The sequence below is a fragment of the Anabrus simplex genome, chromosome 2, assembly GCF_040414725.1.
Source record: "Anabrus simplex isolate iqAnaSimp1 chromosome 2, ASM4041472v1, whole genome shotgun sequence".
NCBI lineage: Eukaryota > Metazoa > Arthropoda > Insecta > Orthoptera > Tettigoniidae > Anabrus > Anabrus simplex.
In genome coordinates this window covers 1,153,525,948-1,153,552,423 of record NC_090266.1, presented here as the reverse complement: position 1 = coordinate 1,153,552,423, position 26,476 = coordinate 1,153,525,948, and the positions used below count along the sequence as shown (strand labels likewise).

General features: G+C 38.6%; 1 protein-coding gene across 1 annotated transcript in view; it reads right to left on the bottom strand.

Annotated features, from left to right (window-relative positions):
• Window positions 1-26,476, bottom strand: part of LOC136863366 (probable E3 ubiquitin-protein ligase MGRN1) — a 159,101-nt gene that overhangs the window by 101,263 nt on the left and 31,362 nt on the right. Inside the window, exons 3-4 of the mRNA XM_068226100.1 lie at window positions 25,847-26,088; window positions 9,176-9,363 (exon numbers count right to left, since the gene is read on the bottom strand). Coding sequence (XP_068082201.1) covers window positions 9,176-9,363; window positions 25,847-26,088 — 430 coding nt within the window. The remainder of the gene's footprint in view (window positions 1-9,175; window positions 9,364-25,846; window positions 26,089-26,476) is intronic.

Here is a 26,476-nt window from a genome sequence, read left to right as displayed (position 1 = left end):
CAAAAAATTTAAATCAGGCTCTAAAAGAAGTTTGTAAAATCATATGAATGCCTTGTTGTACAGTAGGCCTACGCATTTTTAGACTATTTTTAGATGCCGAACATTGACTTTCATCACGCCGTATTTTTTTTTTTGCGGCTGCACAATTATTCTTTATTTCTGCGGGTTTAAGGACCATTAAGGCCTCCGCATTTTTAGACTATTTTTAGATGCCGAACATTGACTTTCGTCACACCGTATTTTTTTTTGCGGCTGAACAATTATTCTTTATTTCCGCGGGTTTAAGGACCATTAACTTAACATTGGCATTACAATACCGAGGAGAACTCGTTGAAAATTTTCCAGCAATACCTATTCCATGCGCCTCTACAATACAACGATTCATCAGGAAATTATTCTCGCTATCTATAAAACTGTAACTTTTACGCAGCGTCAGATATAACCGCCTACCGCTACACGCACTTCTAGCATGTCGGGTTCGGCCAAATTCAGTGGCTAGCGATGTATAGGCCTAATCGCAAACGTTGAAAGTCAACGAACGGGTTTACTGCGCCACGGTATGGCCATTCCGCCCTTGCGTTTTTCATGCACATACCTCACAATTTCATCTTCGACTTCTTTAAAGCATCCTTGTTGCGGACCACTGAATGCATTTTTTGTACAGTACGCACTTTAGCTCTTTGTCTTCACGCTAACGCCAAATATTGGCTTTAGTTAGGCCTATGCCGTATTTTCTTGCGGCTGCAAAATTATTCTATATTTCTGAGTGTTTAATAAACATTAACTTAAAATTGGCATCATAATATCGACTAGAACCCGTTGAAAATTTGCCGGCAATACCTTTTCCACGTATCTCTACAATACAACTATCCATCACGAAAATATTCCTGCTGTCTATAAACCTTAATTTTACTAAGCATCTAGTACAATAGACGCGTTATGACTCTGCCACTGAGTAGCCATGGCTTTTCTAAGAATTCGAAGGGTTGCATGCTTTGATGCCATTCTGCAGATTTGAGAAACACACAGGCTCTCTACAACCGGTTGTCGCGGCTAGTGATGCGTTGTAAAGAGACGGCCGTTTATTGTTAACGAGTTCTGTGCGCGTGTAAAAAGAAGCGGCGTGGTTACCGCGGTAGTTGCCAGTGATATCCATTAACTTACTGTTAGGCCGCGAATGAAACAACCCTTGAGTTTTCACATGAGATTCTGAGAAAAGAAAAGTCTTGGATTCGGAGAAATACGGTATCATTCCAGAGATTTCTGTGGCAAACACCTCAGCTTTCTTCTTCAAACATCGTCACCTAAACTAACCGTATATGTAAGCCTAGCATGAAAACATATTTGAAACGCATGTAGAAAAATAACCTCCTCGCGAAAAATTTATATGTAAATAGCCGTAACTAGACGCGAGAAAATATTAAATATCCTCTGAAATCAGTGATGTACTCTGCCATATCTTGAGGTGTATCACATTCTTACTTAATTTCCGTATATAACATTAATATTAAGATATCGTTTACTTCAGTTTGTATTTTTAACGAGTTAACAACTGCTATCGGCCACGTCATTTATGCATTTATTACGAAAACGTGTTATCCTCTTTCATTACGATTTTTTTTTTAGAGAACAGCAGTCGATGGGTATTACTAATCAACTCCAACATCGCATTTGAATGTCAACGAGAGAGCTCGCAAATGCAGAAAGTGAGAAAACTATACCGTGCTGAAGATGATCGATCGCATTTTGTTGCAAACGTTTCAGTTTTCTTATTCACAACAGCGTCACATATCCTAACTTAACCGTACTATATGTATGATGAAAACACACTTCAAGCGCCAGGAGAGAAATTATACCTTTCTCCCTATAAATTTTCATAATAGCCTTTCCGTAATTTAACCAGACGCGACAAAATATAAACAAACCTCTGAAATCAATTAAGCACTCTGACATATCTCGAGGTGTATCCATTTCTTACTTAATTGCAGTATTTAGCCTCAAAATTAAGCGGTCGTTTAGTCGGCCTTAATTTTTAACGAGTTAACAACCGTTATCGGACATGTTATTTCCGCATTTACAGTAGAGTCTCGATTATCCGACGTAAACGGGACCTGGAGCACGTCGGATCACCAAAAATGTTGGATAATACAGAATAACTTTGAAAATGAACTGAAACAAACAGGAAGGCTAAAATAATGACATCTTTTACGGTGCTCTATTTATTAAATTACCAATTCAATTGTACAGTAAATGCAGTATTAAACGAAAACTTTCCAGATGTCTTACGAAAAGAAACTTTTTTCCACAGATATTAAGCTACCTAATACCATACCGTTTTTGCCACCGATCACGCCACCCAGCACTGGCAGGAAAATTAGGGTCCCCTTCATTAAACTCCTTCTGGAAATACACAGCCTTTTCCTGCAGAATGGTGCCAGATATTGGCCCTTTTCCCGGTGTTGAGATACCAAAGAAATAGCGCTTCACTTACTTTTTCATACTGATATTTTTCTTTGTTTTTCTCTGCTCTGTTTTTTCCAGTCCCCCACTGTAACACGTCCAACACCATAATCTGAAGCCACACTTTGTGGAATTTCCCCTTTGTCCAGTCTCTTTAATGCACTCAATTTGTGTTCCTTAGAAACAGTCACTTTCTTCCATTTACTCGCCATACTCACAGAGGATATGGAAACTATAACATCCGCACCCAACCAATACTACATTGACTGAAGACTCACTGCACCTGTCCTTGAGAAAAACCCAGTCCTACCGCCAGCGTTCAGGCCAGTGCTTGTCCCATGGTCGCACCCTCCACAGCGGGTGTGTCTGAATTTAGTCTCCACCAAAAGTTGAAATTAAGTCTAACAGTGTCGGATAACACGGAATGTCGGATAAGCGAAGGTCGGATGGACAAGACTCTACTGTATTACTAAAATATGTTCTCTTTCATTTCGAATTTTCTTTACAGAACAACTGTCGACGGATATTACTAATCGACTCCGACATCGCCTTCGAATGTCGACAAGAGGCTAGTGCACACAGCGAGGAAACGATGCCGAAGGTAATCGATCGCATGCAATATCATCGCTAGGGTGCATAAATATTGGTAATGGAAAAAATCGCACGCGCTTAATCGCTCGTAATAACGGATGCGCCAGTGTTATCGCTGTAACCGAAGGACGATACACAGTTTAATATACGAATTTTGAAGGGACAGAAAAAAGTCGTCGCTATAACAGAGTTCTCGTTATATGCTGTACTCGCTATAGCGAACTTCTACTGTATTACACTGTGACTACATAACTGTAAAAAAATCTCACTATCAAACAAGGAATAAAAATACAGACTATTCCTTGTTTAATAGTGTTTCTTTTACTGGTATGTTATAGTGTAATATTTATAGTGAACTTGTGTGTTTGACAGACTGAAAAGGTTTTAAGTCACATTTAACCGAGTCTACTATGGAAAGTACGGCTTCCTTCTTAACAAATTAACTTAAAAAGTAAATTATAATATTGTTTTGAAGCCTAAATAAATACAGGATAAGTAACAGTTGTTCCAGTATATACTGCAAATATTATTTTGATAATCATTCTCAAAATGAACTATACATCCAATTTTGTCTTAATGTTGCAAATTTAGCAGAGATTCCCCTGCTGCAATTTAGATGTCTTGGCAAATGGGACATGTTACGCCTCAGTCTACTCACAACATTATACCAAACTTTTGTTGAAGCTGCTTAAATTTCACGAACACGATTACTGAAGGTCATTCATTCCTGCAAAAAGGGTATACTGACACACTGCATGAATTTTACTACAAGCCCATTCCATTCATAACAATACAACTTATAGCTAGATGCATGATATATCTCAAGAACATTTTAAATATCAAGTGGAAGCATCAATAAATTTGAATGTGAGCCTGTACTACTACTGATTGATGAAATATAATGGAAGAAGCCTGATTTACAAATATTCACCAAGGTATGTTAAAATGTTTTAAGACTACCTTTGAGGAATAGAAGTATTGGAGTAACACTCATATCTGACAGATCAGGGACTTCCAGGAAAGAAGAATACTAATCAAGTAAACAAATGAATTTGAAGAATATAATTTAGAATTACTGTGAATTGGGTGTAAAAAGAATGAGTGAATTTCATGTAAAGTAAAAAATCAAACCAAACCCCATAGCTCAGAAGCCCCAAAGGACCACGGCCTACCATGCGACCACTGCTCAGCCCAAAGGCCTGCAGATTATGAGGTGTCGTGTGGAGAGCAGGATGAATCCATAATGTCTTTGCTTTCTAGACCAGGGCGCCATCTCAATGTCAGATAGCTCCTTAATTGTACTCACGCAGGCTGAATGGACCTCGAACGAACCGTCAGGTTCATGTAATAATACCTGTCCTGCCCAGGAATCAAACCCAGAACCTCCAGGTAAGAGGCAGGCATGCTACCGCTATACTGCGGGGCCAGCAGTAAAACAAGAGAAAGTAAGAAAATTTAAGGATGTTTAAACTAGGTGTTAAAAGCTGTAGGCGAGAGTGGTGAGTGAGATGGTCATAAGGAAAACTATAAAAACAAAATAGTTTGGAGTGATGTACAGTAAGTGAAAGACTGCTGTGGAGGGATATGTTCAAGAAATTTATCATGTGTCTGGAATGTAATTAACGGAACAGTACTTGCCATCTTGAAGTTAAGAAAAATAAAATAAACTAGCATGCCGACTAATTAATACAGCAAATTTACCAATGAAACTCAAATGCAAAAACATAAGACCATTAAAACCACTGAAAAGAGAACTATTGTTCAGTAATTGCAAAATTTAAAAAAAAAATCAGTTCGCTTAGCAGCTTGCAGTAAAAATGACAACTTTGTTTATGCTGACAAAGGACCGTATGAAAAGGAGAGACTTGTAAATTTTTAGAGATCCGGTATTTTATAGAATATCAACAGAAAATATGTCTCACTTTTTTTTTTTTTTTTGCTAGTGGCTTTAGGTCGCACCGCGAATGGTAGTTGGACTGTTGACAGGCCACAATACCTTACAGAGACACCTACACATCATGAAAATCAGTCAGGATCCGATGTGTAGAAGATGCGGTAGGGAGGAGGAGACCTCCGCGCATGTGTTATGTCAGTGCAAGGCTCTTGCAAGCACTAGACATCGATACCTTGGCTCACATTTCGTGAACCTGGAAGACATCAGGAATGCCAACATCCAGACACTGGTATCCTTTATAGGACCACTGGGACTGGACTAGGCAAACCCGTTTAAGGGACACAAAGGGTCTTCACAGACCTACGTGTGGAGCCCTGCGAAGGCAGGGTTCACCCATTCTCTATCTATCTAAGGTCGCACCGACACATATAGGTCTTATGGCGACGATGGGATAGGAAAGGCCTAGGAGTTGAAAGGAAGCGGCGTGGCCTTAATTAAGGTACAGCGCCAGCATTTGCCTGGTGTGAAAATGGGAAACCACGGAAAACCATCTTCAGGGCTGCCGACAGTGGGATTCAAACCCGCTATCTCTCAGATGCAAGCTCACAGCCGCGCGCCCCTAACCGCGTGGCCAACTCGCCCAGTGTCACACATTTCTAAAAGATCACAGCTTACTGATAAGGGATGCAAAATGTTGCATGACTTAATAAAACATAAAACACTGTATCAATGGAAGCTATGTATCCTTACAGTAGACAAACAGGTCTTGGTTACACAAAAAATGAATGTAAGACAAGGTCTCAGAAGAAAAATATTTTTCAAATTTTGCAGGATTCTATAGTTGAAAACGTATAATTTTATGATATAAAATGATGTCTATTTTTTGTACCGGTATTTATTATTATATTGATATTGTCAGCCATGGGCTGCACCTACACAAGCTACCTGTGATTTTTCTTCTGGAGACTTCTCTTCAGTCGCTCTTCCACAGAAATCTTGCGTGATTTAGCGGGATGTGTCTCAGGATATTCCCTCAAATCTGTAACTTTCTTCCTGAAGATGGCTCTGTCTTGAATTTCTCTGATGCATCCTTTCCTTAGATTTTCGTGCACTTCTTGAAGCCAACGGGGATGAATTTGGCATTTTTCCTGAAGAGCAAGTATTCGATATGTCCATCTATCCAGGTTCTTTCTCTTTAGGTGTCTGTACAAGGTCTCAACCTCCTCTTTGTCTGTGGTGGTAATCATCTGTATTCTCCCATATCCCTAACAGACCTCAGATGAAAGATAAAACCCTCTTAACACTTCCTTGGGTCCTAGAATTTTCCTGAGAAACTTACTTTCCTTTTTCTCAACATAAAGTTTTAGCCATACTTATGCTGTTTCCCCTTTATATACTGCTTGAAAATCAAGCGACCCCGCCACAGTACCATAGTTTCATCAACGGACAGTTTCTGTGAAGGATAATAAATGCTAGACATTTTATTGTTGAAAAAGTCAATAATCTGTCTCACCTTTTCCAGCCTGTCGAATAACTGGGGTTTGGCATCACCGATAGGTCTAACCGGGGAAAAGTGTAGGAATCTTAATATAAGTAGAAAACTATCCCAGCTCACATACCGTCAAAATGCAGGAACGTTGAAAAGCCTGTGAGTTTTCCAATAATCTTGGAGTCTGCTCATTTGCAATGTTCCTGTATGAATCAACAAATCCAAAAAAGTTTATAGTTCATTGATATTGACATCCTTCCATCTAGTAATTCGCGATTTCTCCTTTGTGGCTGGTCCACAAAACAACTCTAATGCATAATTGTTTGTTCTCGATAAACAAATACCAAAAAACTTATCAAGCAACAATAGAAACCAGTCAATTGGCTTGTTTTCTCCCGGTATCGGCACTAGCAGTTAGTTTTCTTTCCTAAATGGTATAATCTTCAAGCCGCATGTTCGACTTGACCAGGTTGGGTTGAGTTCAGGTTCGTCCTCACTTTCCATTTCAGAATCAGCACTTCCTTCACTCGTAAACTGATCATCACTATCGGACACATCAACACAACGAGCCATCACACACTCATGATAAAAACAATTTAAATATAATTCAAAGTTATAACATATAGGCCCACTACTACCACAATCGTAAAAAATCACCAAAAGATGTGAGCGACGAACAACAAGCGAAAATATATCACGCCACTACTACTCAACGTGTGTACAACATAGGATCTGTCTTCATGAAGAGCTGAGCTCACGCTGACTACTTGTCATGGCAACGCGGGCCGTATCCGGGTCACGTGCACTGGCGGGAAGCGCAGTAGGGGCCGGATTCGGTCCCTCAGCATTGAACGTGTTAAAGGTGCCCAAAAAAATATTTCTTCTTCATTCACAACTTTAGGGATGAGGAGATTCTCCGACTGATCCCGATGGAATGGTGCATGGACCCAGAATCCAATGACCTGCTTAGACAAGTATTTGACTCACCCCGGAATGAACCATGTGGGGTAATATCAACTGAATTGCATTTACCCATCATGGTAGTTTGAATGAAGATTACAGTTTGTGGGCAAGATCCAAAGGTTCCACCATGGATAGAACGAGATTAGTAAGATCTGGAGCCAGAATCAACAGCTGCTCCTAACATGGAGATTAGATGCTGCCTGTGAACTGCCCAGACACTCAAGAGTTGGTTTGATACTTGCCCCTAACTTGGTTCAGATACCATTTAATCCATTATTTCTGAGAAACAGGCTGCCGCCTCCTCCTCCACCAACTATATCATACCAAGCTCTTAACCCTGAGCTAGGACCCGTATCAGATGCTACACACCGGGTCAGTGAGCACTGGGACTCACATGAACAGGGTCATCACAGCTGCCTCAAAAATGGTCCCTACCCACTACCATACTCTTAAGCAGCATCAGAATCATCATCATAATCATAATTCTTTTTTTTTTACAATTGGCTTTATTACAAGTTGTCCATTTCATGACCGTATCGATGTTTAATCAAGAAGTAAGTATAAATAACCACCTAATCGACTACAATCAAAAGTGATTCTTTACATCCCATCTCGCAAAAGAAATCAGCTTATTATAGTTTCGTCAACAGAGCCTTTGAAATTCCGCTAACAGTAACAGACAGACAAAAAGGAACTTTCTTTCATTCGTCAACAGGCTCTACATAATGGTTTCAGTTTGAAATTCATCAATAAAATCATCACTAAATGCAAATACCAACAACAAATTAAACTTAAACAGCATTCAGAAAAAGAAAAAGGATATGTAAAATTCACCTTTAATAACCCGCAGATTTACGAAATCACCAACTTATTCAAGAAACACAATACCAAGGTTGCCTTCTCTACAAACAACAACACGAAACATAGATTCTTTAGTCATAATAAAGCTAATAAACTTAAAGATGACGAATTCCAGGAATCGGGTATTTATAAGCTGACTTGTGCTCAATGTAAAAAAACTTACGTGGGAAAAAAAAAAAAAAAAAGAAGTAAGTATAAATAACCACCTAATCGATACTTTATTAGAGAAGAAGTAAGTATTACAAGAAGTAAGTATAAATAACCACCTAATCGATACTTTATTAAATGTCGTACTGACTCTACACGTTATAAAGACGCTATCACGCCGCGTCACAGGATACAAAGACTTTGCATTCACTTATTTTAATGTGTCCTCGCCTTATTTTTAATGTTATGTATTTGTATTCGTGACTGAAGATGTCCTATAAGAGGACAAAACATGTTTCACGAGTGTAATTTAATGTAGTCTTTGTAATAAAGACAATTACAGTATTGTAAAGGTGGAATTATAAAATTTAAATTTTCACAAGTACTGACTCTGATAAGTCTTATGACAACGACGGGATAGGAAAGGGGTAGGAGTGGGAAGGAAGTGGCCATGGCCTTAATTATGGTACAGCCCCAGCATTTGCCTGATGTGAAATGGGAAACCATGGAAAACCATCTTCGGGGCAGCCGACAGTGGGGTTCGAACCCACTATCTCCCGAATGCAAGATCACAGCTGCATGCCCCTAACCGCACGGCCAACTTGCTTGGTTCATTTTATATTCTAAACTCAAGTGAGACTCATTAGTTATCAACCTTCAACTCGAGGAAATAAAGACCAGGTATATCAAAATATACAAACAAGAAATTCTGTATTATAATTACACTAAGGAACATTTTCTTCAAAATATATTCTAATTACTGTTCTTACCTTCTGGTCCCTCCTCTGCAACACAGTGAATAACAATTGGCAAAATGTCCCGGTCTGGATTATATGAAAGGTCTTCATCCATGTAATGACTGGGATCAAATATGTGAGAAACTTGGCAGAACTGCTGGTTTGCTCCACGTTTGTAATGGTAAGTTTCTGAGTTCATATCAGGGTCTCGAGGACTGTATCTAGAATGAAATGAGAATGAAAAGGATAAGAAAAGGAAATAAAAAAGATTTATACTTTCAACATACATAGTATTTTGCTATACTAAAACATGTCGTCATATTCAGGATGTACATATGAAATGGGTAGTAAGATATATACACATCACGGAAGTGGGAATTATTTATTAACTCACAAAGAGGTACTGAACTAAAGGACGAAAGAAGGTAATAGGTACATATGGAAAAATAATATTGCTGGTGTAATATTCACTCTATATGCTAACACCATCTAACATCGTCTTAGAGACGTGGTCAGCCGCAGAGAATGAAGAGCTGGACCATGTCTCAGAGGCATGCTGAACTTTATCACGAGTTGGTGTTGACAGTTTGGCATGACACAAATATATGGCAACATTATGCAGTTCTATAGTCTTCCTTGAATTCTTTGGAAATAGGCAATATCAACACTGTTGTTTATTTTACCTAAATCTTTGAGGTTTAGGAGGAGTGTCGTCCACTAATGGAGTTCCTTGTCAAAATGGCTGTGTGCAGCCATTTGAGTATAAACAAAAACTTTACGACAATAAATGGTTTGAGAACTAATGATGAAATGAAGGCTTACTTTGTACTATGCATTACTGGTTGAAGTAAAAAAAAAAAAGCCCTCAGTGAAAATGAACTGTTAAAGAGGAGTATTGGTGAAACTCCGTTTGTGCACTTCTTATTTCAAGATTTCTGCATTTTTGAGATAATGAAACTGCAGACATGAATGATAAGCTAAGAAAAGCACAAAGTGTTATGGAATACCTAAATAACAGATTTCAGTCCATTATAATATGTTACTAATGATATGGTATATTCTGCATAGCGTTTTCAATTTTAAATGAGTATTCTGCGTTATGGATACAGCTAATTAATATTACAATTCAATGGGTTAACAGAAATAAAGTTCAAAGTTTATGTTGTAGGAATTCCTTAACATTCCATATGCAGACAGAGAGTGTGTAGTTAGTAGTGAGCAACGAGGGGGGGGGGGGGGGGGGGGGCAGGGGGTAGGACATTCAAAATTCAGGGTCATCTGAAGGTCAATTTTGGCAGGAAAAGTCATTGGCAGGTCACCAACAGAAGAAAGAGTCCACTCAGAAATGAGGACAAAATCATACGGTAACAGCCACCATGTTGCAGTGCAGGAATATTACAGAATTCTTGCACAGGGAATCACTCCCCATCAAACACTGTGCTTCAATACAGGTTTTGCTGTCTTAAGCTGTTTTGAACCAAGTCCATCAATCACAGTCTTAGCCATCCTCTCTTTCCGTTCATTTGTCTTTTCATAGTCTCTTTTGGCATTCTTTCATCACTTATCCTTTTAACATATCCAAACCAACTAAGCCTACTTTTCTCTATTTTATCACTTTTCTGCTTCAATTTTGTTCTGTATTTTCTCATTCCTGACTTTGTTTCTTCTTGTTTTTTCCACCATTCTTCTTAAGAAATTAATTTCTGCCACCTGTACTTGGCTGTCATCTCTTTTTTGTCATCAACCAGGTATCTGCTCTATACGTTACGTGTACAGTATGTCACATTTTATAGGCCTACATGACTTCTTTATCCCACAACAGGTTTCATACACTGCAATAGAAACAACAATGAGTTTGAATCCTTGCATTAGTTCACTTCTTAAGTACCTGAAAGTTTCCACCAATTCCAGATCTTTCCTTCCTAGTTTAACATGACATTTCATTCTTTCATATGCCATCACCAGTGTCTCGCTCTTTTCCACACTGATCTTCAATCCACTTTCTTCAATCTTTTCACTATATACAGCTGTTCTTGAACCTCTGTCATATCTTCCCAAATTATAATATCATCAGCAAATAACATCATGTTTATTTACTTTCCTCTGTATGTTGCTTTTGCTGCTGTAATGATGTCGCCCCTTAAAATAGTATAAACAGAAAAGATAACAGAACACTTCCTTGTCTCATCCCACGTTCAATCTTGCTGTTTTGCCCAATTGTGTTTTCACACAACTGTAGAATTCATTACACACTGACCCAACCATATTTATTGTCCCTTGTCCAATTCCTTTCTGTGTTAGATTTCCTCAAAATTTTACCGTATGGACACTGTCGTAAGCCTTTTCTAAGTCAAGTGTCATCACCATATCCTTCCCATACTCCCCACGTCCTGTCTCAGGAAGAAAATGGGCTCTGTCGATCTCCATCTTCTGAAATCAAAACTGCTCTTCTTGAAGTTGATTTTCAATGTTCTCCCTTGTCCTTCTTGTTAACATTATCTTAGCCACCTGGGACATTAAAGTGATTCCCCTGTAGTTATTACACGCATGCTTTCCTATCACCTTTCTTGAGAATCTGTATAAATATTCATTTTTACCAATTTTCTGGAACCTATTTCTAAGCACCCAATGAAACCATTACAAACTAAAAATTCTAGACTGTGATAAAATTTAAGGATGGGAAATGAAGAAGAGGCCAGCCCCACTTATACAGCTGTATTTCCATGAATTAGGCAATATTGATACAAACACAACACAAGCTTTTGCATAAAAAAAATTTAATAGTATTTTCTGTTTTTTCCTTTTAACTGTAGGTTCTTCACTCTACCAAAACTAATTTTGAGTATTATATTTATAAACTACCAGAAAAAAGAAAAACACATGGTAACAGTAACGTATCATTCATTCTATTTTAATTTAAGTTGTTTCTTTTTCAGTTATAATACTCTTAGCGTATGTTTTTTCCTTTTTCGGGTAGTTTATAAATTTATTACTCAAAATTAGTTTTGGTCGAGTGAAGAAACATAACAGTTAAAAATTAACCGAGTCGAAATTGAAAAGATAGTAGTGTTACTAAAAGGTGGAGAAAAGTATGTGTTAGAAAATGATCACAGGAATGGACTGCACTGATGAGATGGAAATGTGAACTTGGTTGTATATGGAGTGTGTGGGGATAAATTTCACTTTACAATGGCAAGACAATATTAGACAAGAACTAGGTAATACATATCACCATATTTTCTTACATGATATATGTTAGTTGTGGAGAGAAGCGTTAAATGTTGTGAATACAGCAGTGTGACCTAATGCAGTAACAGCGCTTAGGGCGGGGCAGTCGCACCTCCACTTCATGGAGCAAAAATAAAATGTTTATTCCATTTTAGATGCCTGAAACTGAAAATTTCTTTTAATGTGCAAACCATGTTGTCTTTTCAGCTAATTCTTGCCTTTAATTTAGTTTATTATTAAGAAAAATATTTAGCGGAAACGAGCATAAAATGTCGTTCGTCGCGGCTAACCGAATTGTACAGCACCACAGCAAGTAGTAAAGACCCGCAGAGCAATGTGTCGCATGTTGTGCGACGAAGGGTAGCAAAGGTATATTTTTAACAAGCTTACCCGCATTTGTCAGTCCAGCAGTCTTACTCAGTCAATTATGTGTCTGTTCAGTTCTGTCTAGTATCTGTTACTTTGTAGTCAAGCACTAAATTACTTTTGAATTCTATATTGACGCCATACTTACATTTAATTGTAATACATGCATAATTATTGTTCCTTTGGTGAAAGTTTTATTGTATAGTCATTTTTCTTTGCTATTTCCTTTACATCGCACCGACACAGATAGGTCTTATGGCGACGATGAGACAGGAAAGGCCTAGGAATACAAAGGAAGCGGCCATGGCCTTAATTAAGGTACAGCCTCAGCATTTGCCTGGTGTGAAAATGGGAAACCACGGAAAACCATCTTCAGGGCTGCCGACAGTGGGATTCGAACCCACTATCTCCTGAATTATATAGTACTTTTATTACTGCACTTAAGTTAGTAGAGTTTCAACCTTTACGTCTCTATCAAAATTCGCTCAGAAAGCGTCAAAAACTTTTTATAGCATTAAAAAAAATATTTGATGTCTAACACCCCTCTGGCTATATCCAGTGGACGTGGGTACTTTCTGTTGTCTACATATTTTTGTGCCCCCGCCCACTTCTAATTCCCAATTGCTGCTACTGACCTAATGGCTCAAAGCTCTGTCTCCCATGCACCCTATGGCACTGCTGGGATGGACTTTCATTATGTTACAGATATGAAAATAAAAACCCAATTCGCTTTTAATAAGCATAAATAAAATACGCTAAAGAAGCTTATTCACAAGTGTGTGAAAATTATAATAGGACATAACTAAGGAGAATACTGCAGACACGATTTAATCTATAATTCAACCACTTCAGTACATAACTGTTTTGCTAAAAAAATATGACAGCCAATGTCAGACACATCTCTACTTGGAAAACAGATAAGCACAATGCAACCTCTCAGTAAAAATAATAATAATATCTGATCATTCTAAAAAGTTATATTGATTCAACTTCATGCAATAACAATGGCCTTCAACAACACATTCATTACAGTCATCTGATACTACACACCTTTAACTCTGACAATTATACTTATCAGTTAATTTTAAAACATCGACATTTTAGAACTCTAACACAAGTACTATTTCGATTTTTGCTTTAACTAATGTAACTGTACTTCAGTTTTTAATATTATAAAGAATGATTCATTGCAAGTATCCTTAATCTTTTAAGTGGACATTTTTAATGTCTCATCCTTAACCTCCAATCTATCTTTCTTCCATAACTGTCTTGTCAAGACAATGTCTTGAATAACTTTCACCTTTACTTACTACCTTTCCAATAAACAAAATTTAAATTAGAAAATGTGCTTCAAAATATTTTAAATGTCATTCTGTCCATCACTTCTTAGTAGGTATACAATTACCAGGACTATTTAATTTCCTAACAACACAAGGAAACTTCATTTAATTTCAAGTTAAAATATATGCTCTTAAAGTAAACAATAAATGTTACTTATTGAACTTTAATAAAAACTGTTTAAACAAGTGCATGATTCCAAATGAGTAAATATTATCAGCACAATTGTGACAGTTAACTTGACTTTAATAAATAGGAGGGTGAAACAATGATAACTCCTCCCTCTATTAATGTGGATATCCTCATAGATGTCCCAATTTTCAATTTAATATTCATCAAGAGGATGTTAAGTAAATTGTCGTACATAAATATTCAGTGTCTTAAATTACAGTATATGGCCAACCTGCACATCTACCATTAAGGATAGAACAAACTCAATCATTAATTGACAGCCCTTTATGAAGGGTTAATGAATAAAGTCATATGAAAGCTACTGACTGGCTGAATAATTAAGCTTCCTTGAATGTAACACTGACACTAGTTAAGAATAAGAATTTTCTTTCTCTACTTCATTACTACAAGTTCATTAGCGATATGCTTCAGTGCAGGCTGGATTGTACCTTTATTTGCTTGATAGGCAAGATCATGTTCCTCACATGTCACATTTCAAGCATAAATACCTGGATCATCACATACCGGTTTAATAAAACGGGTCCCATAATATAAGCAACCAGTTAGATATATATTAATGTGATGCAGTCAGGACACGACTACCAAACATGTTCTTCTCAGAGACCGCCTAGGTTCCAAGTTCTGTGTCCAACACATACAGTATACTCAAGTCCTTACTTCTGCATTTTGTCACATTGCAATGGAGTCTGATTACATAATATATACAACACTGTTCCTTAGTGATGTCCCATGATTGAGATGATAGTTCAAAATGCAGGGCTGAAATTCTGCACCACCACCACCACCACCATGTCATCTCTCTAATCAGATACTTTAATTTTCTTCTGAACACACACAAAGCATTTCCTCATATACCAAAAAAAAAATTAAATAAATTGAATAGTCTTGTTAGTTTCACTGTGTTTATTGTTCTATATATCTGACTGAACCCATCATACTAATAACCTATAACATAATTGAAAGTTGAGGCCTCAGAAAGTTAGAAAACTGTGGAGGTCTTTGATTTACAACCCAACCCAAGAAGAACTGGAAACAGGAAATGAAGGAATAGAAGATATCTGACCAACATATTGCACACAATATTATTTTTCTTTCTCTATTGACACCATAAAAATGACCACACACATGATCAAACTTGTCTTCAGTGTACTCTTGTTGGGCTCACACTATTTATACATGCTGCACCCACTTCTAACATGACAGACTTTCAACTTCCATATACGCACAACAGAATGCCATTTTGGGCAATCGATCTTGGATATTTATAAACATTTGTAGCAAAAGACATCAATGGATATCATGCAGCCAAAGCAACTGAAAACATACAAATGAAGCTATTCATTGCCCTTCTCATTGCCCTTTGCAACAAGATCACCTTAAGAATAGGCTTTCATTATTGTACTTGCAAACCTGTATCTGTCTTCCTAAAAAAATCCTAATTTTCTCTTTGGCCACTCTGTTCATCTCCTATCCTCATTTGTCTGCATATGAAATGGTAGTTCAAAATAAAGGCCACCAACACTTGGCCATGACCAAGTTCAGCAATCCAAAATAGGTATTTCCTCTGGTAACATTTTACTGCTGTTTACTTTAAAACCTTGAACATCCACATTAATGTTCTAAGCATCTTTAATAGAATAGCATTCATACACAAAACAGCAATGATCCATAGCAACTCTAGTTGTGCTCACACATCACACATACACTTGCTTTTTACCCCAATACTGTCTCTTAGGCCCATTCAACATGAACTGTTACAATGTAGCAGTTTGGCTGCCTGCAACTGGGCCTTCGAATATATCCTGGCTAATAAGACGGAAATTTCCCATTGCGTCTACACGATGGTGTTTAAAAAACTACATGCGGTGACGACTTTGGAAGCATTGCAAACTGTTGGCGGTAGGAACGCGAACCGATCTACATGAGTAAGTAACAGGCTGTTGAACAGCGTCTGCACTGTATCTGTCATAACATGGAGGAGTAATACTCTTCTCCATGACCGCACCACGTTTTGCAATATAATTATTATCACCTACAAAATAAAATTATTCATCAAATGAGGGAACTAACATTCTGTAGATCTAAATAAATAATGGAATGTGGCCTCCGGAGAGGCCTGGTGCAGGGCTTTTGAGCTGACGCCAGATAGGGGACGAGCAAGTATGTGAGAATTAATTTTAATGATAAAGACTGCGCACACAAACAAACCACCCACCCAGCCTCCAACCATTGGAATTAACCAACGAAGGTTAAAATCCCCAACCCGGCCAGGAATCGAACCCGGAACCCTTGGGGCCATAAACCAGTATGCTAACCATTTAACAATGGAGCCGGATATTTTGTAGAACTGAAATAACTTGTCTCGATACATTCTATGTTTACTGAACATGGCATGAAAAATGCCCTTTTGAAAGGACATTGGATGACATGGGGCGAGACCATCGCGTCTCTTTCCACTAAACGATTCTTTACGAATTTCTTTAACCAAAATACATCCTGCAATACACTATCTACACACAGTCCATTCTGAAACCGACCTGCACAATAGTGTTTTACCGTTCATGTAGAATAGCCAAGCATTCTGATAGCTGCTTTAACAGCCGCGTTTTGATGGTTACATGTAGTTTGCAAATTTTAAGGGCAGTTGCAGGGGGCCAAACAGCAGTGTATGAACAGTTTGTGTAGAACGAGACTTACTCTCTTGATTACAAAATACATATAACCCTTTCTCATTTTACACTACCCCATTTTGACGACCACAATGCATCATGTTAGCTGCCACTGCCAGACACAACAGGTACATAACCTTTCAAACCTCTCATCAAAAATACCACTTTTCACTGGTGCAACCACATCTACAACTTGTCTCACCTAATATGACCACTGAGTAACTATGAATTTGAATTTATTTCATTCCTTAGAGGCACTTTTCACACCAGAAATGACCACTAAATAACTTAACGAGAAATTCCTCCTTTCACCGTTACCAACCAAGTCGATGACCTATGGGTGATGTTGATTTTGAATAAATAGTAGCATTCCCTTGATATTGCTGTTAAACTGAAACATCCAACATCCTTAAATAACATGGATTTCAGCCATTTCACCTGCTATCTTGGGAACAAACAAACTTGTCGATTTACATGAATGTTGATGATACTGTGTTCATAGCCATGGGATCTGCAGTTTTATGTGGAAATCGAACCACAATGATGTGACTTTTCATTTTAAAAATTCCACATGAATTGGTCGGGATTTGAACCCCGGCCGCCTCAGCGAGAAGGTAGTAAAAATACCACTCAGCAATCAACACCCCACCCAACTTGGGAACAAAAGACCAATGACTAACTCATTATGCTGTTTAAGGTCAATCATCAATGATTTGCATTTAGGGCTGTCACTCAGGTGGCAGATTCCCTATCAGTTGTTTACTTGGTATTTTCTTAAATGACTTCAAAGAACACAGAAATGTATTGAATATTTCCCTTGATAAATTATTCCAAACCCCAATTTCTATAAATGAATATTTGTCCCAATTTGTCCCCTTGAATTCCATTTTTATCTTCATGCTATGATCTTTACAACCTTTTAAAAGCATCACTCAAGCTCATTTGTCTACTAACGTCAGCCCACACTATCTCTCCACTGACAGCTTGGAACACACGTCTTAGTCGAGCAGCTCGTCTACTAACTCCCAAGTCTTCCCAGCCCCGAAAATTGCAACATTTTCATAATGGTACTCTTATCGGTTATCGCCCAGAACAAATTGTGCTGCTTTCCTCTGGATCCTTTCCAGTTATTGTATCAAGAAATCCTGGTGCGGGTACCATACACTGGAATCGTACTCTAAGAGTGGATTTTTTAATTTTATTATTTTGCTTTACATCGCACCGACACAGAAAGGTCTTACGGCGACAATGGGATAGGTAAGGCCCAGGAATGGGAAGGAAGCGGCCGTGGCCTTAATTTAGGTACAGCCCCCAGCATTTGCCTGGTGAGAAAATGGGAAACCACGGAAAACAATGTTCAGGGTTGCTGACAGTGAGATTCGAACCCACTATCTCCCGGATGCGAGCTCACAGCTGCGCGCCCCTAACTGCATGGCCAAATCGCCCGGTAAACTGGAATCTTACCAGAGAGTTACCGGTATACGCTCTCTCCTTTACATCCTTACTAAAAAGCTTCAATGCCCTCATACCTATGTGAAGAGATCTGTAAACTTTATTTACAATCTCGTTAATGTGGTTACCCAATGGAGATCTTTCCTTACAATAACACCTAAGTGCTTGCAGTGATCCCCATGAGGTATTATCACCCCATCAACACAGGAATTATTGTACAACTGAAAGGCGTTATTCCCTGGGTAAAATCTACAACCTGACTTTTCATCCCATTCACCATCATACCACTGTCTGCTTTCCATCTCGCAACATTGTCCAGGTCTTCGTTATAGTTGCTCACAATATTGTAACTTATTTATTACCCTATACAGCACATCATCCGCAAAAAGCCTTATCACCAATTCCAGTACTTTCCTCATATTATTAACTAGCAAGATACCCGTGCTTCGCTACGGTATTATACTGAAATTTGTAATTGAATGCTTAACGGTTTATATATAATCCTCCAAAATTCGCGATCTAGATCGTTTTCTGAGAGAATCCGCCAAAATTCGCGATCTGACTAGTTTTCTGAGAGATTACGGCAAAGTTCCTCACATTTTTCAATCTTTCCTTCCAGCAATCGATTTCGTACTTCCCGGGCTAGGTCCAGGTATTCCACGCGGTCAGTTGGGTCCCAAAATCTTTCCCATCTTTTCCTATAAGCATTTTTAGTATGGATCAAATCCAGAAGGAGATCCGGCGAGGTGTCGTCTTGGGTGCCTTGGCGGTACTGAACCCACGGCCGGACTGTATTCGTAGTCGTAACCAGGCCAGGACCCGTTTCCAGCGCGGTCCGCACAATTTGACGATGGTCCAGAACATTATTATTATTATTATTATTAGATGTTCTGGACCCCACAGCAAGATGCAAGACTGCTAAATGACAGTAAATTACATCTGCTGTCATTGTCATTGTTGACAATGTGACCAGCACCATTGTCGCGCGCAGGCAAGTGTGCAGGATTTCTGGCGATACGAATGACATACTTCCGTGCATCATTGACCTTATTATAGAGGTGAACAATCTGACGGTCAATCTCATTCCTATCGTTTATTTCAAATGTGTTTAAATTTTTATTTATATGCCAGGAGAGTCTACTGTAATCTAAGAACATTCTCCGAAGGAAAAGATGGCTGTTGAAAACGAACCCAGGAAAGATTAAAAATGATCGGTTTATGATCAGAATAAGTACATCGAAAATCTACAGCCTGTTTCCAGCCATTCGACAGGGTCAGGAATGGAATGAATAAAGCCCCATCTAGCTGCGACAATAGGAATTGTACCGGCTGCCAAGCACCCCTCTGGGGCAATGATCGATGAATGACAAATGAAATGAAATATTGGACAGTGTTGCTGGAATGAATGGTGACAAGGAAAACTGGAGTATCCGGAGAAAAATCTGTCCCGCCTCCGTTTTGTCCAGCACGAATGTCACATGGAGTGACCAGGATTTGAACCATGGAACCCAGCTGTGAGAGGCCGGCGCGCTGCCGCCTGAGCAACGGAGGCTCCTTATAAGTACATTATGAACAGTAAAACCAATTGGTCTCCATTTACACCCCACCGCCGTTAAGTTTATTTACCCCCCCCCAAAAAAAATAATTAAAAGAAGGCGTGTTTCTTTATGTTTAAAGGAGATTCCAAACACCAATGTTCACATCTATTACCTTCACTTTTGAGATATAATTATCCCCATAAAAATAATTCACTTTTTTTCCACTTCCTTTCACCCCCCCCCCCCCCAAGTGAATTTTCCGGCCAAAAATACATGTTTCTTTAATAGTAAAAGATCTTCTAAATACCAATTATCACGACTCTTAACCTCTTCAGTTTTTGATGTATGTGTCCTCATGAAAGGAATTCAATTCCTTTTCACTCCCGCCCCCCAAGATGGTTTCCCCCCAAAAACGCGTTTTTCTTTGTTTTTAAAGGAGATCCAAATACCAATTTTCACGCCTGTAACAACTTTAGTTTTTATTAGATGTATGTATTCTCATACAATTAAGTCAATTAATTTTTCAATTCTTTCACCCCCCCCCCCCCCCCTTCACTGGATTTTCCAAGAACACGTGTTTCTTTACTTTTAAAGCAGATTCCAAATATCAAATTTCACATCTGTAACATCTTCATTTTTGAGGTATTAGTAGCCTTATTAAAAGAATTCAACACCATTTTCAGTCACTTTTACCCCCTCCACCCAAGTGGTATTTCGGAAAACTAAAAATACACGTTTCTTGATTTTTAATAGAGATAAAAAATACCATTTTTCACTTCTGTAACAGGTTAAGTTTTTTGAGATATACTATAGAAATTCTCATTTTAAAATTTCACCCCTTTTTAGTTCCCCTTAAGTGGAGTTTCCCAAAACAAATCACCTATGTTTCTTTACATTTACAGGAGATTCCATATACCCACTTTTTACGTCTGTAACATTTTACGTTTCTCAGATATTCTGTAGATATAGTCTTTCAAAAAATTCACCCTTATTTGTCACTCCTGTTTAACCGCCATTAATTGGATTTTCCAAAAACAAAAAAACAAGTGTTTCTTTATTGTTAAAGGAGATCCCATATACAAATTTTCAGTTCTGTAATATCTTCAGTTTCTGAGATATCTGTATCCTCATTAAAGGCATTCTTCACCCTTTTACACCCCTCCTACTGGGATTTACAGAAAACAAAAAAAATACGTGTTCCTTTAGTTTTAAAGGAGATTCTAAATACCAATTTTTACATCTGTAAACTTTTGAAGTTTTAAGATGTAGACACACTCATTTTAAAAATTCACCCCCTTTTCCCCCCCATTAATTGGATTTCCAAAACAAAAAAATACGTGTTTCTTTATTTTTAAAGGAGATCCCAAACATCAATTTTCAGGCCTGTAATATCTTCAGGTTCTGAAATATAAGTAGCCTCATTAAAGGCATTCAACAATTTTCACCCTTCCTATTGGGATTTTCCAAAAACAAAAAATACGTGTTTCTTTATTTTTAATGAAGATTCTAAATACCAATTTTTACATCTGTAAACTTTAAAAGTTTTGAGATATACACTCATTTTAAAATTTCACCCCCCTAGCGACGGAATATCCAAAAAATCCTCTCTTAGCGAGCACCTACATCTTAATATGAATATATCCCCAAAATTTCATTTCTTTATGTCCAGTAGTTTTGGCTCGGTGATGATGAATCAGTCAGTCAGTCAGGACAAGTTATATATATATATATATATATATATATCTGTCAGGTCATCAGCCCAGGGGCTGGTTGGATCCTCAAATAGCACCACTAAAGGCTATGCAGTTATAGGGAAACTGCAAAAACCAATGGCAGAGCCCAAATGAGGCGTACTAGGCAAGATGAGGAGCGAGGTAGTTTGCCATTGCTTTCCTCACTGGACCAGAAGGTGCCACTGCAGCACGACTGATCCTATGAGCAACACCTTTCATAACACTCAGACACTAGTTGTGCCCCAAATGTCATTACTTAGCACCACCCATACTCCAGCAGCTTCCGTATTGTCACAGCCATGGATGAGATTGGGACTTCGGTGGAAGCTACACTTTGCTCTGGCCTGTGCCAAGGGACGGATACAAAAATACTGCATCCATCAAGAAATGGCAACAGCTATAAGAAAACAAATGTCCAATAATACTGCCTTACGGGACATCCGCTTAATCACTACAGGCTCAGATAATGCTCCACCAAATCAATTCTTGAGTCCTATTTTCTAGAAATTTAGCCATCCATTCAACCACTCTTTTTTTCTAGTCTAATAGCTCTTGTTTTCATCCGCTGCCACTTTATCAAAAGCTTTGGATGGGTCAATAGCAATACAGCCCAGTTGATTTCCTGAATCTGCAATATGGGCAATTTCTTGCTGGAATCCTATAAATTGAGCCTCACTGGAATAACCTTTCCCAAATCCAAACTGCCTTCTATCAAATCAATAACTCGCAACTGCTTCTAGTACGCGAACCTTTTCTTGAGCCCTGAGCTCCATAGTACTGAATGGGAACTAGGGCTCAAGAAAAGGTTCTCGTACTATAATCTAACCAGAAAAAATGCTTTCCCAGAGCTTACAAGCAACACACATCAAGTTGATTGGCCTGTTATTAACTGCTTTATGTTTATTATCCTTTCCTTCATACAATGGGGCTACAATTGCAAATCTCCCTCTATTAGGTATAGCACCTTCAAGCAAACAGTAATCAAATAAGAATTTCAGATATGGGACAATATTCCAACACATGCCTTTAGAATAATCCCAGAAAGCTTATCAATCCCAGCTGCTTTTCTAGCTTTCAACCTTAGTACAGGGGTTATTTTTTTGAACTAAGGTATGATCAGCTGTAGCTTTGTAAAGTTGGTATGCCTGTGGAAATGCGCACGCGCGCACTGACCCTCGGCATGCGTTGGGCACGAGTCGACACAAGTTGCAGTCGTAACATCATTCCATATGGTTCGGTGTGGGCAGTTGAAATGTTTCAGATAATTGAGCATCCTGCTGAGTGTGAAATAAGATTTATTACAACAAGGTACATGTCAGGTGCAGGCATTCGTCGCCAGATATGCGAGGTCTACGGCAATGAGTGACAGCAGTGCGTAAATGGGTGAGATTGTTCAAGGATGGGTGAGACAATGTTCATGATCAACAGTGATCGGGCCGACCTCCTGTAATCTCAGATGATTTGATACGTGCAGTAGAAGCAAAAATCCATGAAGACCGGCGTTTCAAGATTTCCACTTTGTCACTTCATTTTCCACAAGTTTCAACGTCAGTGCTATACAGAATCTTTTGCGACTCCTTTCAGTTCAGGAAACTCTGCGTGAATTGGGCTCCTAGACTGCTTACTGAGGAACACAAAACCAGGAGAATGGCTTGTCCTTTGAACTTTTTGTTCCGATACAGTGAGGAAGGAGATCACATTGTCAAAGGGGACGAAACATGGGTTTCACACCTGACTCCTGAATCAAAGGAGCAATCAATGGAATGGAGACACACATCATCTCCAGTCAAAGTGAAAGCCAAACAGACAATGTCAACAGGCAAGATTATGGCCAATGTGTGTTGGGACAGACATGATGTCTTGTTAAAAGACTTTATGCCACAAGGGACAACAATAAACTATGCTGCATACTGCATGACCTTGAAAAAGCTTTGGCATGCTGTACAGAAAAAGTAACAGGGCCTATTTTCACATAGTGTTTTGTTGCTGCACGAACTCATTCTGCCGCTCCAACTCTAGAGTTAATCTGATTTTTGGATGGGAGCAAATGGACCATCCACCATATGGTCCGGACCTTGCACCGAGCTATTATCATCAGTTCAGTTACCTGAAGCAATTCCTCGCCGGTCAGCGGTTTGTCACCGACGAAGAAGTGAAAACAGCAGTTGAAGTCTGGCTTCAGTCACAGGCAGCAGAGTTCTGTGATGAGGGGATACAAAAATGGTGGAATGCTATGATAAATGTTTAAACATGGTTACTAACGGTATGTAGAAAAATAGCTTAATGTGTAAAGAGGACATAATAAAAAGATCTTGGCAATATCATTATTACCTTTGTTTCTATTGACAAATGGACCTTACTTAAAAAATAGCCTTTGTATCTTTTTGTAAACATATTTATTATATGTAAATTTCAGTACTTCACCAGTATTTTTTTTTTTTTTTTTTGCTAGTTGCTTTACGTCGCACCGACACAGATAGGTCTTATGGCGACGATGGGACAGGGAAGGGCTAGGAGTGGGAGGGAAGCGGCCGTGGCCTTAATTAAGGTTCAGCCTGGTGTGAAAATGGGAAACCACGGAAAATCATTTTCAAGGCTGCCGACAGTGGGGTTCGAACCTACTATCTCCCGAATACTGGATACTGACTTCACCAGTATTAGTCACCTCCTCAAACTGGGCATTATCCTTATACCCAACTACCTTAACATACTGCTGACTAAAATAATACTTTTGCCTTCTGTAAATCCTCACATATACACTCCCCTTGTCCATGAATGTCCCTTGTGGAACTTCTTTCTGCATTAAAGTACCTAAATATATCCTTCCATTTTACCCTAAAATTCCGTGTATTGTAAGCCTACCTACACAAATCGCTATCTCCATGCAGATTCTCACCACCATCCAGCACAAAAACAGGGCGTTCTCATAACACTCACCACGAGAGTGATACGAATTTATGAGCCAACAAATATCCAGGAGACGGACACACTCAAAGTCACATTCAAGGGTAATGGTTACAACGATGTACAGATTCATACAGACCTGCATCCGAGAGGGACAACTTAGCAAAGCTCACAGAAAGAAGAAGTGAAGGGAACTGTCTACCTGCCTTACATTCAGAATACCACAGACTGAATTGCCGAGGTCCTCCAGAAGCATAGCATAAAAACAGTGTTTGGCACAGTCACTAAAATTGCTCACAGTTTAGGTAAAAGCAAGGACAAAATGTCCCCACTATTACACCCTGGGGTGTACAAAATTCCCTGTACCTGCAGCAAGCTATACATTGGCCAAACATGCCGGTCCATTGGGACCCGCATCTAGGAAAGAAATATCCTTCTCAACCAGCCAGACAAGTCAGCAAGATCTGAGCACGCCCTATCATCAGGTCATGATGTTATGTTACAAGATGTTCGAGCTCTTACCCACACTAAACACTACAGGTCTAGGATTATATGGGAAGCTAGGGAAATACATAAAAATCCTAACAATAACAACAGGGGACACTGGCTATCATATTAAGAGATAAGGCTTTTTGCGGATGATGTTATTCTATACAGAGTAATAAATAGGTTACAAGATTGTGAGCAACTGCAAAATGACCTAGATACTGGACAGCAGGCAATGGTATGGTGATAAACGGGGTTAAAATTCAGGTTGTGAGTTTCACAAATAGGAAAAGTCCTCTGTTTTAATTACTGCGTTGATGGGGTGAAAGTTCCTTATAGGGATCACAGTAAGTACCTAGGTGTTAATATAAGGAAAGATCTTCACTGAGGTAATTACATAAATTGGATTGTAAATAAGGGGTACCGGTACAGATCTCTGCACATGGTTATGAGGGTGTGTAAGCATACAGCGAGCCACCTGGTGACGACTGAGCGTACCACTACAGCTCCAACGGTAAAGCATTCTTAAATTCAAACCCTCATTATTGTAGAAGTCTTCCGTGTGAACAGTCGAGATTTTCTTCTGAAGACGTGGAGCAAATATCTCTGCGAAATGTAAAGAGTTTCACCTTGTTTTCTTGACACGGCATAAGCCCATATTATGTCTACAAGTATGGGCCATGAGAGCATCAATGTTAAACTGGTAGAATACTTATTGTGAAGCTAATCTGTTGACAGGTATTTCTTGTTTGAATCAAATTTCTAATACTTAAAACATACATTAAAAAAGTTACTTACATGACTCCATTTGGTGTAAAATCTTCTGTACAAAAGTAATATATCGTAATGGCACAACGTGCATCAGAATCAAATGTAAATTCTATATTAAACAGAGTACTTTTAGCAGTTTCTATTTCTCCATCAGTATTTTTATTTGAAGTATCTGGGGCACGAACAAAACGCAGAGATTCCTTCCGAATGTTTACCAAACTCTTCAGCGTCTTGGTTGGCTCATTAGCTTGTGGAGGAGGATATGGGAACTGAAACAATGGAAAAAATACTTGAGCATCTGAGTAAGAACCAGTATTGTACTAAGATCATGAAATTTACCGGTAGTTCATTTTCACAAGGTGACAAGTCTTCTTCTAATGCAAATAACCATGACTTTTTTAATTTTTCACATTAAAACTTGCATTCTCCTCTGATTATTAATGAACCATTTTTAACATAATCTACTAAAATTATTCAATAATTTTGAGCAAAAATAATTATGATATTTTAATAAACTTCCAATTATGCTCAGAGATTCGAGGTGACTGGTATTTTGTACTTAAAGTCACCTTTGTTGATTCTGAGGTAGATGAGCAACATCATAAAGTAGGGGCTGCCTGTAAGGCTGGGACCGCTATGTTAACTTTGAAACACTAA